At 30.3% G+C, this 20,002-nt stretch overlaps 3 protein-coding genes across 3 annotated transcripts in view; all 3 read left to right on the forward strand.

Annotated features, from left to right (window-relative positions):
* Positions 1-3,755, forward strand: part of LOC132945713 (uncharacterized) — a 40,510-nt gene extending 36,755 nt beyond the window's left edge. The window contains exon 14 of the mRNA XM_061015469.1: positions 3,715-3,755. Coding sequence (XP_060871452.1) covers positions 3,715-3,755 — 41 coding nt within the window. The remainder of the gene's footprint in view (positions 1-3,714) is intronic.
* A 6,637-nt stretch (positions 3,756-10,392) lies between these two features.
* LOC132945714 (uncharacterized) lies at positions 10,393-12,412 on the forward strand. The gene is made up of 3 exons (XM_061015470.1): positions 10,393-10,434; positions 11,099-12,043; positions 12,092-12,412. Exons 1-3 carry the CDS (start codon positions 10,393-10,395, stop codon positions 12,410-12,412), a joined length of 1,308 nt encoding a protein of 435 aa, XP_060871453.1.
* A 6,162-nt stretch (positions 12,413-18,574) lies between these two features.
* Positions 18,575-19,873, forward strand: LOC132945715 (uncharacterized). Its single transcript, XM_061015471.1, has one exon. The coding sequence runs from the start codon at positions 18,575-18,577 to the stop codon at positions 19,871-19,873; it is 1,299 nt and encodes a 432-aa protein (XP_060871454.1).
* Positions 19,874-20,002: the final 129 nt, after the last annotated feature.

Consider the following 20,002-nt stretch of genomic DNA (forward strand, 5'->3'; position numbering starts at 1 on the left):
GGCCTGGCGTGGTGACTGAAAAAACATTTTTCGTAACGAAAAAGCGTGACCGTAAGATGTTATTTTTATTATTTAGTCACTTGACCTACTTATCCGAATGAAACGCCTGATTGCCTGAACAACACGCTACTAAGACGCATGCGCGTCGTATACCTGCTACGCAATGGTTGACTGACTTGTGCGATGGAGGGCGTGGCTTCATACAAGCACGGACCTCGAACACGCTGCCGGCGAGAGTGTCACATTAGTTCATCGTCGACAATTGACATGAATAGTTAACTTAAAATGTATTGTATACTATTATTTTGGTCACATGCGCAGGCGCGCAGCTGCGAACACGTCGTACGTCGTCCGTTGTCGCGAATTGGTAGTGCAAGATGGCGGTTTTTTCAAATTTTTCGAAATTAGTAAAAATTCTTTTTTCACTAACAGTGTAATTTTGGCGTTAACCTTGGAGGTAGATCGAGATCAGAATTCGTGCAGAGCAAATTTTCTGTGGAGGTAATATTTTTGGCCTTGTGATTTTTGGAGTGAAACTTCTTTACTGAGGTTATGACAAAAACATTTAGTCACGTGACCGACCTCCCTCCCTCAAAGGACGGCCCTGAGAATGTATACCTATATCGTCGTTGATACTGCAACAACACGTATCTCAGTTTTCATGTTTTTACAGTAGAGCCATATAATATACGTTGTGTTATTACACAGTGTTTGATACATGCTGTTATAATTGTTTTTGTTATTTACAGTCTAACCAGTTGTTCAAGCAAAAAAAGTCTTAAATAAAATATTTCTGTATATTCTATGGTGTTTATCTATCATTATCAACAAACAAACTCATTTTGTCATTTTCTTTTCGGTCGTCGCGGCCAAAAAGTGCAACTTGAAATAATATTATACAAAAATAAATAGTTATAATTACATGTTACATAATTGGTATGCAATAGCTTTACAGCGGCAGTCCCCGAAGGCCTTTGATTTTTTTTGTTTTATACGGGAGTAAAATATATATCACAGGAATTACATTGATTTTTTCGTTCGTAGACCCAATATCTATATGTACAGTGTAAATTTGGTAAAATTGTTTTCTACAACTTTTAAATGTGCCATCTACAAAACAAGCTTTTGCTTCAGAAGCAATTTGTCAACATTTAATTGAACACAAATTTATTATTCTATTTTCTTCTCCGTCATCAAATAATATAAATTCAGAATCGTAAGGTATAATTATATCTTCTCTTAATTTTGGATCTAATGAATTTCCAAGTGATTTACGTCGTATACTATTCAATGTTGTTTTTGCAGACAAGTAAAATGGAATTTCGGTCACTAAATCTAATCCCTGTTCTATTAATGGTGTAAACTCTTCTCGAAAAATTTGAGCTGGGGAACATTTTGTATCTAGTGTACGTTGTTTAACAATATAATATTTTTTTTTACTTAAATTTTTGCTAAGTCATATTTACATTGATGAGTGGTAACACTTAAAACTTTATTACCTGTTGTTTTTAATCTTCTTTTGCATTCTTCTTCTTTTTTTTCATTCAAACATACCCAGGTTATTACATTTTTATTATTTGTTCGATACTTTCTGTATTGATAATCATCGTGTATAGCTAGAGGATTACCTTTTGTTGTCTCTAATACTTCAAATGAATCATTCATTTTATAATTAAATATAAACACTAAAACACTGTAATATTGACAAATTGAACTGTACCAAGGCGTATACAATACTAAAGACTGAGTAAATGTTACCGATGTTGTCGAATAATAATAAAATGTACAGATACAATAAATATATCAAACGTTATCGCCTTATCGATTATGACATCGAATATCCATAATCAACCAAATAGCTGTATCACAAATCGGTATATTATCCAGTATAAATAATAATAAACTTTTAAAACACATTTTCATAATATAACATGTATTGAGTACCTATATAATATTATATATAGCAATTTAAATTTTGTAGTCAGGTAAATAGAAATAAATTGACCGCAAATGGCACGAAAAAGGTGACGACCGCAAATGTCCCGGAACCGCTTACTTTTATCTAGTATTCTAGTGGTAAAGTTTTACAATCATATCTACAAGTGGTTTTAAACAAAAAAAATACCAAGAAAAAATATGATCTAAATTTTATAAAATCTATAATAACTAAAATAGAGTTCTGACCACGGTAGATACCAGAAGTGTGTTTGTTCTCTCCGTACTATCGTAATCATTAGTTCACCAGTATAATAATATTGTCCTGCATGACTGCATATCTTTAGTGTATATAATATAATTTATATAATTAATTACTGACTATCGAAATGGGTAAGTCAAAAGGTGGGCAAGTTAATTAAAATAATTAACTCAAGTTAAGTTAAGTTAAGAGGACACAAGATCGATAAGTTAAAAGTTAAAAGGGAAAAAATATTGACTTGACTCAGTTTGAAAAAGGTAATCTATTTTTTTTAATTAGTATGTGGATCACATAAAGAGTGACTGAGTTCTTTCTAATTTCCTAAATTAAAATAACAATTTTTATTGAACTTGTAATGTAATGTGCAGTGTATGTACCTATTTTACTTTACATGACTATTAAATATTTAAACTATACCAAAACATGTCAATTAATAATTTAACAAATATTAAGTTTTATATCAAATAGCAATTTAAAGTCATATAATATTATGCCTATCTAACCTATTAAAATATATCTTTTTACAAAATATTTTTATCAAGAAAAATAACAGAAATATTAGATTATTTTTATTTAGTATTAATGTTTACGTAAAAAACCATAAAAACGAAAAATGTCAAAAATGTTTAACTTGAAGGATTATTTTAAAATAAACTTAGGAAAGTTAAGTTTTTCAACTGTAAATTAAACTAGTTAAGTTTATAAGTTGTTTAGAAAATTAACTAACTTGTTTAGGTAAACATTTTGAAAAATATAACTTTTTAACTTAGCTTTAACTTTTTAACTAGAGGATGCCCACTTTTGGGTAAGTCTTCGCAGGGTTCAGTCGTTTGTATGCGGCACTGTGCGTTGCGTGCTCGGTATCCTAAGCCACTGGTACACTGGTACTCGCTCACCGCATGCTGTGTTCCCGATGTTTGCTTGAAACATCACTGTCGGCGCAGCGGCGGGGTCGATAATGAACTTTGCTTGACGACGGCCGTTGAAGTTCTTTGTTTCGTTTTTGCTACTTTTGGCGTAGTTATTATTACGATTTTGATTTGTTAACAGTACTTAAAACCCTTTGATGTAAATACCAAATTTCTGGAGGAAATTGCGGCGATCGACGGCCATATTTTATTCGATTTTTTCTTCCCAAATAATATTCTTTGAACCATTCGAGTAACGGAACAATTTAGTAAGATAATTCATCAGCAAGCAAATCTGTTGCCATGTCCAGATCTTCATTCTGTAAAAATGATAATGAAAATATCAAATGTTACTTTATATAAAATATAACTAACATGGTCAACGTTTCTATTTAATAACCATTGTTTTTCTTCCTTTTGTCAGGATTAATATTGTGATCAAAGGGTTTCCTTCCAGAATTGAATGAAATCCGGGCATACACACCAACAATGACTATTTAATATTTATGAATAAACATTTGTTGGTTAATATTTTATAGTACAATATAATAAATAAGAATATTATAATGATATCCTTAAAGACTGAAGATTTATTTACAACTTTTTCAGCTAATTACCCAATAAAGGCTACTAACATTGACATAAGTTAGTATTTAGATAATTAGAATTATTTTATATATTTACTCATATAATTGTACACAAAATGTGCAATTAATATTACTATAGATTAATATATGTAAACATATGTACCAAATACACCAACTAGATTCACTTTTCTATTAGAAAAAATGCTTATCTCGAAAATGAGCGCATTTATTAACTAGGTACCAAACCCAAATGTCAATGATAGCCAGAAAAAAAACATACATCATTGTAAAACCAATACATATATTCATCCCTAAGCCAAAATCTAAAATAATAAATCACATTCTCTAAAAGTATTGTTTATGTGATGAACAAAAATACGAGTCTTGATCTGGTGGTTTGCGGATCATTCTATAATTTTGTGCGACACCACTGAACCGTTACCGTGACGTCATCGTGTTGTGGCTGGGAGCCTAAAATATTATTGTATTTTTCTGCCTGATTACACGTTTTAGTAGTCATTTAAAAAAGATTAAACTAATGTTATAACGTCTCTAGGTTACCCCTGGCAACCAATGATTAATATGTTTATACTTTTTTAGATTCTGAGAGTAGCGATGAATGTATTACATTTACAAGACGTACCTATTATACTGTGGTATCACCCGTATAATACATGTACCAATGTAACTACATGCAGTGTGGATACTCCTTGATTTTTTTTCTTATACATCAGAAATTCATAGAATTAATATATATTTTTAGATGAAACTAAAGATTTAAGTATAAATGAAAAAAGTAAGTATCTAAGTTATAACTTTACTTTTTAATTTACATTTTCATACAGCAATGTTCTCAATATATATGTTCTAAACGTTTTGAACCATATTATCATGATGTTAACACAAAAATGGAGTTATAAGTGGGATTGGACGTAGGATAGTATATCATTTTAGAGGTAGCTAAGTCATTGAACAATAGATAGGTACAGTTCATGTTAATATAATCTGCTAAAATGTTGATGATAAAATCAAGATAAGTTCAAATTTTTAGCAGATTATTTTAAGAGAATATCAGCGCACTATTTGTTTTATCTCTCTGGCCCATGCATAATATAGACAAAACGCATTAATGCATTTGAGGGAATGACATATTGATTTTATATTTTATTGTTATTTGAGTTTGTATTCAACTTTCAAAACGAACAAAAAAATGTTGTAAATTTAAATAATGTTTAAATTGTTTTGAGACAATATATTTTAGACAAATCTATGAGTCATTCCTTTAAAAATATTATTCTCTATCTATTTGTAATGGGTGATTTTACTCTAATATGACTTAAAAATATAGAAAAAATGATACTATGAAAATGCGTTTAGTCTATGTGTCGCGTAGGCCAGAGAGAGAAAACAAATAGTGCGCTGACGTCCTCTTAACATAATTTATACAAACTAATTATTAGATGAACTCATTTCTGGCATCAACTAGAGGTTTAACCAAGAAATTGTGGAATTAGTTCAAGCTGTAGCAAGTATGATTCGTCTAGAGCTCTAGACTCTACGCCTGTAATGATTTCAATATTATCAAAATTTGGAAATGTCCCGGTAGAGATATTGGAATCTGAGATAAAATTATTAAAATATTTACCAGCTACTGATGGTAAACCAGATACTAATACTAATAATGAATCTATTCACGCATGGCTTGATTATATGAAAATAAATAATTACATAAAATCATTTATTGGATTTTTCACCGTACTGAAATTATTCAGTGTAATACCAGTTACAAGTTGTTCCTGCGAACGGGTATTTTCAAAACTAACCATAGTAAAAAATAAATTAAGGAGTACTATGCAACAAGACCGACTTAATAGTTTATTATTAATGTTTACTGAATCAGAACTAACATCAAGTATTAACATTGACACGGTGATTGATGAATTTAAAATGATGGGAAATAGGAGAATTCATTTATGATTGTTTTTAAATTATAGTGAATACATAATTACACATTTATTTATTATATATACTTTATGTATTAATTTAATATCTATATAGAATTTTTGTTTATTAAACCAAGTTTTTTTTTTAATGTTGGGTAATGTGTTTTGTTATTTTTATATATTTTTTATTAATTGTATTTATATCATTTGATTTTAAGGAATTTAAAGTTTTACTTTTAACTTCAAAAATATATGTCTAAAAATTAGCAATATAATATTTGATTCTATGTATAGATATAAATACTACCTACATAGTTTTTAATTTACAACAGAATCTACTATGTTGAAGTGTTAGAAAAAAATTACGGGCACTAATTGTATCCAGGCGCGACCAGAAGTTGAGGTCTGCGCACGCCTATGAACATAAATGATATTTATTGTTCAAAGACTTAGCTACCTACAAAATGATATCACAACTTTTAGAGCCGTTTTATTTTATACTTAGCATTTTTTTTTCCACGGAGTGTGGCGGAGTGTTTTTTTTGAGATTATATTTACAGTATATTAGTGTTACCTACCATTATTCCTATTATTATATAAAAATACCGTCCATGTCATACCAACAAAAATTGTTTTAATCGTACTTACTACTTTGATACACCACTACAAATTCAAATCCGATAAAACAGGAAGGTAAGTCTATTATTAATGTATTCACCTGCGGTAACAATACAATGACGGATACATGCAATTTGTAAATACAATTTTCTACGCAGTGAGTATGGCCATTACTTTACTAAGCGTTGACGGTAGTTGGATAGTTGGATGTGAAGTGAGTATGAGCACCGGTCGAAACGACATTCATCGTATGTGATATGCTTAAATTATCGCCGTCCTGGGAGGTACTTGAAATATCTACCGGGTACCTAATGACTGGAATCGTGTTGAATCGACATGACAAGAGAGACTGCATTATCATCTATTGTGAACTCTGCGCTGAGTTTTGGGATATCTTTTGTATAGATTTGTATGATCATATTAATTAAACATGAACATATAACACATCTTTTTCAGAAAAAATACTACAACTTAAAGACATCAATTTTATAAACAAAATCCGTGAGTAAATTAGAGTTAATTTAAGTAAAGTAGGACGTAGGTAGGAACATCCATTTCATATTTGGTAATTCCAATAAAAGTTTTGGTAAGGTATATCCGTTTTTTTATTAGTACTACATTTTTGTATAGGTTTTGTCGAATACAAAATTAACTAGTTTTTTTCATATCAATATTATTATTATTATTATTATTATTATTATTCGATTAGATTTTTTATGAATACTCAGCTAATTTAAATTAGATATTTAAATACTCAATAATTAAAGTAAAACAAGTGGGGAGGTGAAAAGAGGGAAGTCCCTCTGCTGTACAGTAGATTACAAGCGGATGACTGTAATGGGTGGTGTTAAATTTGAATCCAATGTTAAAATATCAGTTTTCAGTGATAACTTATCACTATATACGAAAAATGATTCTGAGCGAAGACGGTTTGCGAGCCTACGATATTTTATATCGTTATTATTAATACGGTAGTTGATGAAGTTGAACTATTATTATTTGTTTATTATCATATTTGTGTATGACAATATACTTTAGAAGTACCCACGAATAATATTTTGAAAATATAAAACAAACTAAAATCGTTCTTCTTTGTTTAAATATCCAAATTCGTCCAAATTTAAACATAACTATAAAAAACTGTGTTTTAATATTTTTTTGGTTACAGAATAACCTACTTAAGTGAACCTTGTTTTAAATTTTCAATTCTTAGCTATAAAAGTCAAACGTTTTATAAATGCTTAACTACAAAATAATTTTAAAATTTAAAATTTGATAAATTTTATTAATATTTGAACTTGAAATGTCTATACAAAATAATTGTGAATATGTATTTTCAATATTTTAAACTGCTATTGTAACAATATATCCTTAGCCTTGTATTTTATATTTTCACGCTTTTATGTATTAACCCAACAAATAAAAATGTATTGACATTTATAGAAAAAATAATTTAAAAATTGATATATTGAAAATGCCTGTAAACAACTCAAAACGAATCAAAATAAATAATTTCATTTAATACCCAAGATCCTAAGTCATTTTACCAAATTCATTTCAGTAGAAACTATATTATCCCGAACAGCCCTGCCAACTTTTTAATGACTGCGGATAATACATTTGTTTTCGATTATGATTAGCAGTCTCAATCTCTATATACTATTTAAATTGTTAAATCAAGATCAAAATCGTTTTAGTACCTACTAAGTATGTTATAAATTATTTTGTAAATGCACTATACATTACCATATTGCAATAGGACATATTATCTGTATATTTGAAATAAATAAATACAAATAAAAAAACACCCATTATTTTAAAATCAATACATTCATCCTTCGCTCAGAATCTAAAAGAATGATGAAGGCTGTTGGAGCACACCGTATTTTTGTAGTTTTAGACCAATAAGCGGAAGATTAGTTTATGTACTTCCTGATGTCTAATTATTATTTTAAAAATATGTATGAACTCATCATCTCCTCTTCAAGGTTATGTAGGAAACAGATTTTTTATTTTTGTATTCAATAATAGGTTTAAAAATATGTTAAAATTTAAAAAAATTATGAAATATTTTTTATTTTATACTCTTACATTCAGTTTTAAAACATCAATTATTTTTCCTACATAACCTAGTAAAGGGGATGATGAGTTCATACATATTTTTAAAATAATAATCGGACACCGGGAAGTACATAAGCTAATCTTCCGGTTATAGCTATTTTGTACCGATTTTAACGGTTTTTTTACGATAACACAACAATGGCCCAGATAATGGATTACACACACTAAGGTTTATTTACTACTCACACAATGACAAATATTTGCCATTAATATTTTTGCACAATTTTCTAAATTTTACTACTTAAAATATTCTATGCTCCAACAGCCTTAACCTAGATTTTTATTTAAGTGATTCTAGTAAAAACGATTAAATTAAGCATACATTTTTTCCATTTCTATTTATACACAGATAATAATATCGGTAAGAATTTGGATTTATTTACGTCAAATTAATGTCAATTTACTCAATTCAAATGCTATTGTTTTTAAAACTTGTAGTTTTTAACCCTGTTAAATTTATAAATATTGAATTTAATAGAGTAACTATTAGTTTATGTCTGTAATTAAAATTTCAATAAGATACAGAGCTGCGAGTGTGTGGTTTGGTGTACCTACTGTTTACTATTATTTCCTTCTCACTATAATTAACAGTAAACTAACTAGACTACTAAATTAAATAACACTTAAAAAATTTAAATGAATTTAAACAATTAAAGAACACACGTTACGTTATGGCCTCGAGACAACCTTGCTCGGGAACGCTCTCCGTCTCTACTCTCCTCTCCGACATAGGTCTCCATCCAAACTGACCCATTTCCCAAAGACATATAAACTATACAAAATTGAGAAATATTTAACGCTAATAAACATTTATAAAACATTATTATGCCATTTCAAGTTGTATTATTATTAAACTTAAAATCCACCGTTAGTTTATAATAAAATAGCAAAATCCATGATTAAACCATAAATTGTATTCTATATTTAAAATATTTCCTACTGGTAATTTTAACACGTTATATTGGTTAGATATAAACAGTTTTTAGGAATTTTCAAATGAATGGTTCCTTGCATATTATATTGTTCAATGAATACAACTTTTTCTGTTTATAATTCGTTTTTTAAATCAAAAAGTTGAAAACGTTATAAAAAATTATTGTAGTTTACTTGAAATTTTATTCTGTAAAATATCATAATAGGCAGTATGTATATCAAAATTAAAAACATAGATCTACATTGATAATATTGTTTTCAGTAAATTTCAATAAAAAATGGCTCCAAGGTAACTATCAACTATATACAGCTTACCTACCTACATATTAATATATTATGAAGGACGATTTTAAACAATAAACATTCATTTTCTAAAAAAGTGTTCATTTGTTAGTTTGTTTTATTATTATATAATTTGAATTTAATGCATAACAAAATATTTATAAATAGGTAGTTAGCAATTTTATATCATTATATTATATATCTTTAAGTTTTTACTTGAATAATTTTATATACTTATATTATATGTTAGGTTTAACATTCATCTTAATTTTAAATACTTATTTATAATTTTTCATTTAAAATAGTTAATTTCCTAACGGCCATAGAGGACTGTTGTAATTTTTTTTTTATTTTGCATATAACGATCGGCTAACTACAGTTATTGTTGTACTGATAGGTAGTAACAATATAGTATAAGAAAACCGAGTAATATAGAGCAGAATGTAGATTATAACAATATAACAAAACAAAAAACAAGAGTGTTATAATTTATATAGATGGGTATCATGTAACGGTTAGTTGGTTCAATGGTGGGCTAATGCAAGTTGGTCATATTATATACTCCGGCCCACGAGAGTCCATATGTCAGAACGCGTCCGTCGCTGCGCATCGGTTCCCCTTCCATACGCCGAATCATACCGATCGGAAACCGGCCGGCAACGATCGCCGACAGCCGTCGTTGACATTCGTATCTACGGAGTGACTGCAGCAAACGCGTGTTTACGTGATACCATAAAATTTAATTGTTCACATTGCATAACGTATTATTTTGCGTTTTTTTTCCAATTTTTTTTAAATTCAATATGGAAATTGTTACACCCCCAAAACGAAATCGAAGTGGAAAGGTAAGCATTTTAATATATATTTATAATATTTATATTTTATTTGCCAATATTCACTAATGGGTGGCTGCTTAATCAGACTTTTCACGTTATTTATTATTTTTTTTTTTAATTAGGTACTCTCGTCATATTAACATTAAACATCAAAATATTTTATTTAAATTTAAATTGTATTAGTGTCACCCAGTGAATATTTAAATGTCTAACGTATTTTTTGAATTATTCAAATTATTATTATTATTTATGGTAATCGGAAAAAAAGCCCCGATATTCAAATTCTGTAAAAAAAAAGCCCTGTACCTACTAAATACATTACTATTTTATAATTAATAGATCGTCGTTGACACGAAAAAACCTCCTATGTGATGAAATATTGACAATTTGTACAATAAATACATATTATAATATATTATATTAAGTTTTTTACTTCAATTTTTTTCAGAATAAAAATGTATATTTTATTACGTTTTTTAAATGTATTTTCATTAATCATTGATGATTTGTGATTTTTTAAAACGTTTTTCGTCTCTCCTGAAAAATTAGGTTTAAGCACAAGGGAGATTTTTTCGTGTCAACGACGAGATATTACATGTTAAGGAATTTTATTGAACTATTTGTTATTAGATGTACATAAATTAAAATTTGTTTTTTTTTTATAATTACTTAGGTTGTGCATACCAAACAGAAACAAATTATTATAAATGTATACAAGGATATCCTCATCACAGAACCCGATATTACTTATGAAAATTTAGTGAAAAGGGTGTCTATAGCATGTGACATTGGAGTACTAACAGTCAAAAACACAATCAGCGAATACAAGTGTACGGGCAAAGTATCCTCACCAATGAATAAAAAGAAAAGACCTACTGTAATAGATAAAATTTACGATTTTGACAAAGATGCAATTCGTCAAAAAATCCATGCATTTTGGTTCAGACGAGAAATTCCGACATTAACAAAAATAATACAAGTAGTAAACGATGATCCTGATCTTCCGAATCTAACACGTACGTCATTCCAAAGATTGTTAAAGAGCATGCAATTTGAGTACACAAAAAAGGACAGAAGCAGTGCTCTTACCGAAAGAGAGGATCTTGTTACTTGGCGGCGCAGTTGTATTTCTGACATTCGACGTTATCGAGAGGAAGGCCGAACAATTTATTTTTTGGATGAGACGTGGGTCAATGCTGGAGATTGTTCGTCAAGAGTATGGGTCGACCAAACAATACAATCACACCGAGATGCTTTCCTCAGAGGCTTAACTACAGGGTCACGTAATCCAACAGGAAAAGGCAAACGGCTCATTGTGGTTCACATCGGGTCAGCTGAGGGTTTCGTCGCAGGTGGTCTTTTGTGTTTTGAATCAAAAAAAAACACATCTGACTACCACGACGAAATGAACGGAGATACATTTTTCGAATGGTTCTGTGGCGTTTTACCTTTATTAAAAGAGAATTCGGTAATAGTTATGGATAATGCACCGTACCATTCGGTGAAAAGAGAACAATCACCTACCTCTGCTTGGAAAAAGGCTGCCATAGTTGAATGGCTTGAATCCAAAGGCGTAGAGACCAACCCATCCATGATCAAATTTGATTTGTTAAAAATTGTTCGAAATATAAAACACAAATATAATTTGTACGTGGTTGATGAAGAGGCCAAAAAACAAAAAAAAATTGTTCTACGTTTACCTCCATACCACTGTGAACTCAATCCCATTGAGTTGGCATGGTCGGTAGTAAAAGGACATGTGAAGGCAAATAACACAACATTTAAGATAAATGACGTTCGGCAATTATTAAACGATGGTATACAAAAAGTGACACCTGAAATGTGGTCCAATTTTGTTTCACACACAATAAAAGAAGAGGACAAATTGTGGCAGATAGACTATATTTCTGATGAGATGTTGGACGAAGAACCGACATCGCACGTGTTAACTATTACTGGATTGACGACTTCTGATTCAAGTGATTGACGATTTTTTTTAAATATTATAATATCTGTAAATAATTATGTTCAATTTGATAATTTTAGTTATACTAAAATCTAATAAAAAACTAGACAAAAAATTGTTGCTCATTTATTTTTACTATGATTATTATTTGTATTGTTCAGTTGTATAAATATAAATTTTTAATATATATATGTATGTGCGTATATTTATAAACAAGCAGGTATACCTAATAAGGTAATGAGTAAATTAAATAAAAAAAAATGATGATGTCTCACATAATATTATATTAAATTTATAAAAATGAATACCGATTATAATATGCTACGCCGCGGCGACGCAATTAATTAGCTGTGTTTTTATGACCCGCTGTATTCACGTTGCCGAGTGGTGGGAACAGCACTATGGTGGGAGAAAATTCGGCCGGCAGCTGTCGCGACCGTCAGTATCGATGCGCAGTTTACGTATGGCCGCCTCGTAATGGCAATTTGTTGTTGTCCACTCTCCTTGATTAGTTTGCCAAAATAGAATGTGGTTTTTAGCTATGAAATTACGTCTAGGAGACCTCAACAACTCAAGGAAAACCGCCTCAGTCTCGAGTAATACTTATATACTAACATGTGAATCGATTACCTATATATATATTAGGTATATATTAGTACGTAAATCTATTCCTTTACAATATATACGAGAATAATATGTAACACAAATTTTTCTGTTATTTTTATACTCAGACTACACGGGTAAGTTTGATTTATGGATTTTAAATACCTAAGTTTAAATTAACTTAACGTCAAAGCTAATACAATGCTACTATAAGACTACACTTGTAATTAAGTTAAAATTATTGAGTATTTTATTGTTATAAGTTAACTTTATCCTGCATCTTAGTCGTCGACAGTACAGATTAAATTCATAACATCTCATAAGAATTTCCCTTGAATAATAATCATTTGAGTTATAACTGAAAATTTGTTCTTAATTACATCATTTAAGACTTAACCCACTTTTTATAAAATTAGGTTAGAACAAATTGTTCTGATTAAACAGTTCCTTGAATTAATTTAGCGGGGCTTAAATAATGTTAAGAGGACGCTATACCCGCATGCGTTGTCTCCGTCTTACAAATGTACAACATAGCAAAAAACTGTTTTACGCAGGAAATAACCGAGAAGGCTACAGTCATAACTAAGAAACGAGATTTTCACCACATAAAAAAGAGAACATTGGCTGTGCAACGTTGTTTTTATCTTTTTAATATCATTTATATGAAAAAAGTTCTTAATGTTTCAAAAACCATTATTGTTCGTGTTTTTCAAACTTGGAAAACTTTTTTCAAATAAATGATTTCAAAAAAATAAAAACAATGTTGCACAGCCAAAGTTCTCCTTTTTATGTGGTGAAAATCCCGTTTCTTAGTTATGATTGAAGTCTTTTCAGTTCTTTCCCGCGCAAAACAGTTTTTGCTATGTTGTACATTTGTAAGACGGAGACAACACATACGTGTGTGACATCTTCAGAGTTTTATAGTCCGCGACATGAAAAGTGGCCCCTGTGTACCGCGACCCGTTGCTGCTTCCCTGCCCGTTAGCCATTGGTTCTCAACCTATACCGCATACTGCGTGGCTGCCGCCACTCGTAAATCGTAATACCTACACATTTTAGTTGACTTTTTTTTTTTTGTGCATCCTTACCGGCTACCAACGTTTTACAGCTGTCCAGACTAAAAAACCAGTTTTTACTGGAGTGTCTGGAAGACAGCTGCAAAACGTACTGTGGAAGGGATACAGTGATGCACATAATACATACAGGTCCTATGGCTCACGTGTTTTATCGCATTGTCAGTTGTTTACCGTCCGTTCGTTAACAACTATTTTTTACACCATTTTTTCTCCTCTGTCACCATTTAACGTTACCGTGTAAATTATTTAAAAATGTCGTTTGTTGATAAAGATACTCACAGCCAGAGTAAAAAAATTATTTATAGTGTGTATACATTTTTAAAACAAATGTCAGAGAAGCCAGATTTAACGGCTGATTTTTTTAAAAGTGCTCAAGTTATTACAGCCCAAGCTTGTGGAATATCTCATCGTACTGTAAAACGGATTTGTGCTGAAGCAAGAAGCAATGTTAATCCAGAATTACCAGATGCGAGTCCTACGTTTATTTCTCCGACGATCAAGATGATGACGAAGGAAACAGAGAATAAAATATTTAATTTTTTTTTTTTTGTATTTGTATTATTTGTTTTAAGTTTTTAATGTTATTTATTTGGTTTGAATAAACAAATTATTGGTTTATAAAATATTTAAAGTATTTTCAGTAAATTAATTTTTAATTCAAAAAAACGCGGCAATTAGTTTAATTACGTTATGGACCACTGAGGCGAAACGGCCGCTAGGTTCGTGACGGGCAGGGGCCACTTTTCATGTTGCGGACTATAATTACTCTTTTCCAAATAAGAACGCACCGGGCGGCGAACGAAAAGTGGTCGAAACGCGCGCATGTCCCGACATTTCCAGCTGCAATTATTCATTTTGTGGCAGGGGCGTGTTCCTGGCCGCTTCTGATAACGCTGCTCGACGCGGTTCATTTTTATTTGGAAAAGAGGATAGTGACTCATAATTTAAAGCAACACATACTTGGCGTGAATAAATATACATTTGCAAATCAAAACGAATCGACAGATACCACTGAAAAATTTATTCATTTCAGTTATTTGGTGATTCCCAAAATGTACACTAGCAAATTATGTTTACAACTCTATGTTCACTATTTGATAATTCATGGTAGTATCCTCTTGAGGCCCATCACGTATTTAAATTTTGTAGTACCATGTTACGTCCCAACCGACGTCGATATATACATCAACGCAGAGATAGAATACGTGATGTACTAGGTATGATGAATGTTTATTAACGTAGTACAAAAATACAATGTTATAATATAAAGATAGAATATAAACTGTGAGTGGTGTTACGACCTGACTCTGAATGTCCCTAACCGTCTGAAGAGCTCTTGTTCTGGGCTTCTATATATATGATTGTGTCCTTTGGAGTGGGTGGTTCATGAGACAGAGTTCGGGTCTCGTATTTGGTATGCTGGTCGACTCGTATCCTGCGTATGGGCGTTGGCTTTCCAGGAAAGATACGTATGTGACGGCACCTTCTATAGTTTAATTGTTTTCTCTACGCTTTTGCAACGACCTCCGCATGTTATACTATACTAATTGCCTTATTAGTTATAGTGTCAAATATTATTAGAAACGTGCGGCGCGCTGTACATAGTTAATATATGATTAATTAATACGTGGGTACGTAACAACCACAAGCCCAATGTCTATTTCAATGGACATTTTTTTTACACGTATAACCAAGGGCTAACCAAAATATTTGTAGTATTGTCAACCCGATGTCCATTACAATGGACATTTGTTTTTTTTTTGTTTAGTGTTTTTTTATAATTCTTGAGTATATTTAAACTTTCAAATACGTTATGGTCTAATTAAATACAATATTTCACACAATAATAATAATAATAATAATAATAAGTTTATTTCGCCAATATATCATATTATAACAACATAAAATATAAATAAAATATAAAATTATAATATAAATTATAATAATAAAGTTAAGATAATATATTGACTCACTTCTAAAAAGCTAAAAGCTTGTGCTAAGAAGTGAGAGTTTCTTATAGTGTTAAATATTAACAATTAATTAAATATATAACAGTATAAAATCTAATTAAATAGGTAGAAATAATGAGAAATACAAAAAGAAAATATATACAAAATTACAATTCATAATTAAGTGTAACATTATCTAACTGGTTAAGCTTAATATATAATTTTAAAGAGTTAATATTATTAAAATGCATAAGATTTAAATTTAATTTACGACACAACAATGTGCATTTGTAAATAGTACTCTGAGAAGTTACTGTCTTATAAAACATAATAGAATTAAGATTAGAATGACACTTATTTCTAGTATTATAATTATGCTCTATGGTTTTTAAACAATGTGTATATTTATATATAAGTAAAAGCAAAGATTTATAATATAATATTGATATAGGTTGTACATTAAAATCAATATATAACTGTTTTGTTGGATACAAAAAAGGCTTTGAGATAATACATTTAATTAAACTATTGATAGTAGTATTTAAAGGTGTCAAATAATCTTTATAAGTACCACCCCATAGTAAACTAAGGACTGAACTAATGACATATATATAATTCTCAAATGTTTAAAATCTAAAACATATTTTAAGCTTTTAAAATTATAAAATAAATTCCTGATGGTATAAACCAATTTATCTATATGAAAATTCCATTTAAGTTTATCATCAAATATTAACCCTAAATATTTAATATGATTTACCTTTTGAATATGTAGACAATTACAGGGTACAATTTTGTTTTTACAATTTAAGGAATGCGGACAAATGATAAGATTATTCAAGTTAATTGAATTAGGTCTAAGATTAAATAATATATAATTAGACTTTTTAAGATTTAACTCTAAAAAATTATTATCATACCAATTCTGAACACTATCTAATGAGAGATTAACTTCATCAAATAGGTCTTCGATACTTTTATTATTAAAAAGCATAACCGTATCATCAGCAAAACTATAAATATCACCTTTTATAGAAACATTAAGAAGGCCATTAACATATATGTTAAACAGTAAAGGGCCTAAAACAGAACCCTGTGGAACACCAATTGAAATATTACTTACATTACTATATTCATTATTAACCCTGACTATTTGAGTTCTATCGTTTAGGTATGACTTAATTAATTTTAAAATATTACTTCTTATCCCAGCATAGTGTAACTTTCTAATTAATAGATCTAAACTTACAGTGTCAAATGCCTTTTTTATATCAAGAAAAACACCTATTACATAATTACTTTTATCAATATTATCATAAATGTAATTGGTAATATGAAATAAGGCGTCATTAGTGGACATTCCTTCCCTAAAACCAAATTGCCTATCCGAAAAAAAATTATATTTATTTAAAAAGTTGACCAGTCTGACTTTAATACATTTTTCTAATAGTTTTGAAATTGATAGGGTTAGAGAAATTGGTCTATAGTTCTCAGGTAAGCCTTTATCACCAGATTTAAATATTGGGATAACCACTGCTTTTTTGAAGGCAAGAGGGAATATACCTAACTCAACTATTTTATTAAATAAAATTGCTAAAGGTTTAGAAATAGATGTAGAAGTCATTTTTAAAACCTTATTTGATAAGTTGCCTTCATAAAAAGAACTATGATCTTTAATCTTTTGTATAAACTTTATAATCTCATCATGAGTGATAGGAGTAAAAAATATACTTTCATAGATGTAGCACCCCTTATTTAAGTCATGAAAATTATCATTAAAATAGTTTTTATTTAATATATTATCATAGATATTCATCCCTATTGAGGAAAAGTAATCATTAAAAATGTTAGGAATAATTTTATTATCAGATATCTTTATACCTTCATTGTTTATTAAAGAATGTACTGTATTTTTGGAATTATTTGATAAGTTATTAGTTACAAATTTAATTGTTTCCCAAAGTTTTTTGACATTGCCTTTATTATTATATATTTTATTATGATAATACATACTTTAGGCTTTCTTAATCAAAGTATTAAGTAAGTTTCTATATTTATTATACTTAGTAATTATAGTCCGCGACATGAAAAGTGGCCCCTGTGTACCGCGACCCGTTGCTGCTTCCCTACCCGTTAGCCATTGGTTCTCAACCTATACCGCATACTGCGTGGCTGCCGCCACTCGTAAATCGTAATACCTACACATTTTAGTTGACTTTTTTTTTTTTGTGCATCCTTACCGGCTACCAACGTTTTACAGCTGTCCAGACTAAAAAACCAGTTTTTACTGGAGTGTCTGGAAGACAGCTGCAAAACGTACTGTGGAAGGGATACAGTGATGCACATAATACATACAGGTCCTATGGCTCACGTGTTTTATCGCATTGTCAGTTGTTTACCGTCCGTTCGTTAACAACTATTTTTTACACCATTTTTTCTCCTCTGTCACCATTTAACGTTACCGTGTAAATTATTTAAAAATGTCGTTTGTTGATAAAGATACTCACAGCCAGAGTAAAAAAATTATTTATAGTGTGTATACATTTTTAAAACAAATGTCAGAGAAGCAGGATTTAACGGCTGATTTTTTTAAAAGTGCTCAAGTTATTACAGCCCAAGCTTGTGGAATATCTCATCGTACTGTAAAACGGATTTGTGCTGAAGCAAGAAGCAATGTTAATCCAGAATTACCAGATGCGAGTCCTACGTTTATTTCGCCGCGTAAAGGATACAAACGCGCAAAAACTGTTTCAGAGCTTGATGATTTTGATTCCGATATTGTGAGAAGGACTGTTTACGAGTTTTATGACCGGGGTGAGTACCCAACTGCTCAATTAATACTCAATGTTGTAAAAAAAAAAACAAATTATACCGGGTGCGTTCGATCGATGCAAAGGCTCCTCAAAAATTTAAAATTTAGTTATAAAAAATGCAACGATGGTCGTTTGTTTTTAATGGAGAGGAACGATATCGTCGCACTTCGGTGTAAATTTCTGAGGCAAATATGTATGCTGCGAGAAAATAAAGACGATCGGCCTGTTGTATACCTCGATGAAACGTGGGTAAACCAAAACCATTCACGCACGCTTATTTGGCAAAATGAACACAATTCGATGGGTCTAAAGGTACCGACTGGTAAAGGAGGTCGACTTATTGTATGTCACGCAGGATGTGCTCGCTACGGGTTCATTGAAGGGTCGAAATTGGTATTTCGTAGTAACAGCGGAAATACAATCGATTACCACGACCAAATGAATGGTGAAGTGTTCAAACAGTGGTTTATTCAATTGTTGAATAACCTTGAAGAGCCATCCGTTATCGTAATGGACAATGCGCCATACCATTCTACCCTCAAAGAATCATACCCAAAAAGTAATTGGAGAAAAGCCGACGTCCAACAATGGTTAACGGGTAAAAACGTTGAATTTCATCCATTAGAAACACTACCAGAACTTCGTCAAAAAATTAAGAACCTAATGCCACGAGAAAAAAAATACGAGCTGGATGAAATCGCGTTGGAAAAAGGTCATGAGGTAATCCGTCTTCCACCTTATCATTGTAAATATAACCCGATAGAGTTAATTTGGGCTCAGGTAAAGGGTGAAGTGGCAAAAAAAAACAACACGTTCAAAATGGTTGACATTGAACGTCTAACACATGAGGCATTAGATGCAGTGACTGTAGATGATTGGAAGAAATGCGTCCGACATGCGGAAGAAATTCAAATTGAAGACAACAAAAAAGAAATTATGCGGGACACCATGATTGAACCAATAATTCTTACCATACTTCCGGATGACAGTGACTGGAGTGACGACGAAGATCAAGATGATGACGAAGAAACCAGAGAATAAAATATTTTATTTTTTTTTTTTTGTATTTGTATTATTTGTTTTAAGTTTTTAATGTTTTTTATTTGGTTTGAATAAACAAATTATTGGTTTATAAAATATTTAAAGTATTTTCAGTAAATTAATTTTTAA

The sequence above is a fragment of the Metopolophium dirhodum genome, chromosome 5, assembly GCF_019925205.1.
Source record: "Metopolophium dirhodum isolate CAU chromosome 5, ASM1992520v1, whole genome shotgun sequence".
NCBI classification, from domain to species: Eukaryota; Metazoa; Arthropoda; class Insecta; order Hemiptera; family Aphididae; genus Metopolophium; species Metopolophium dirhodum.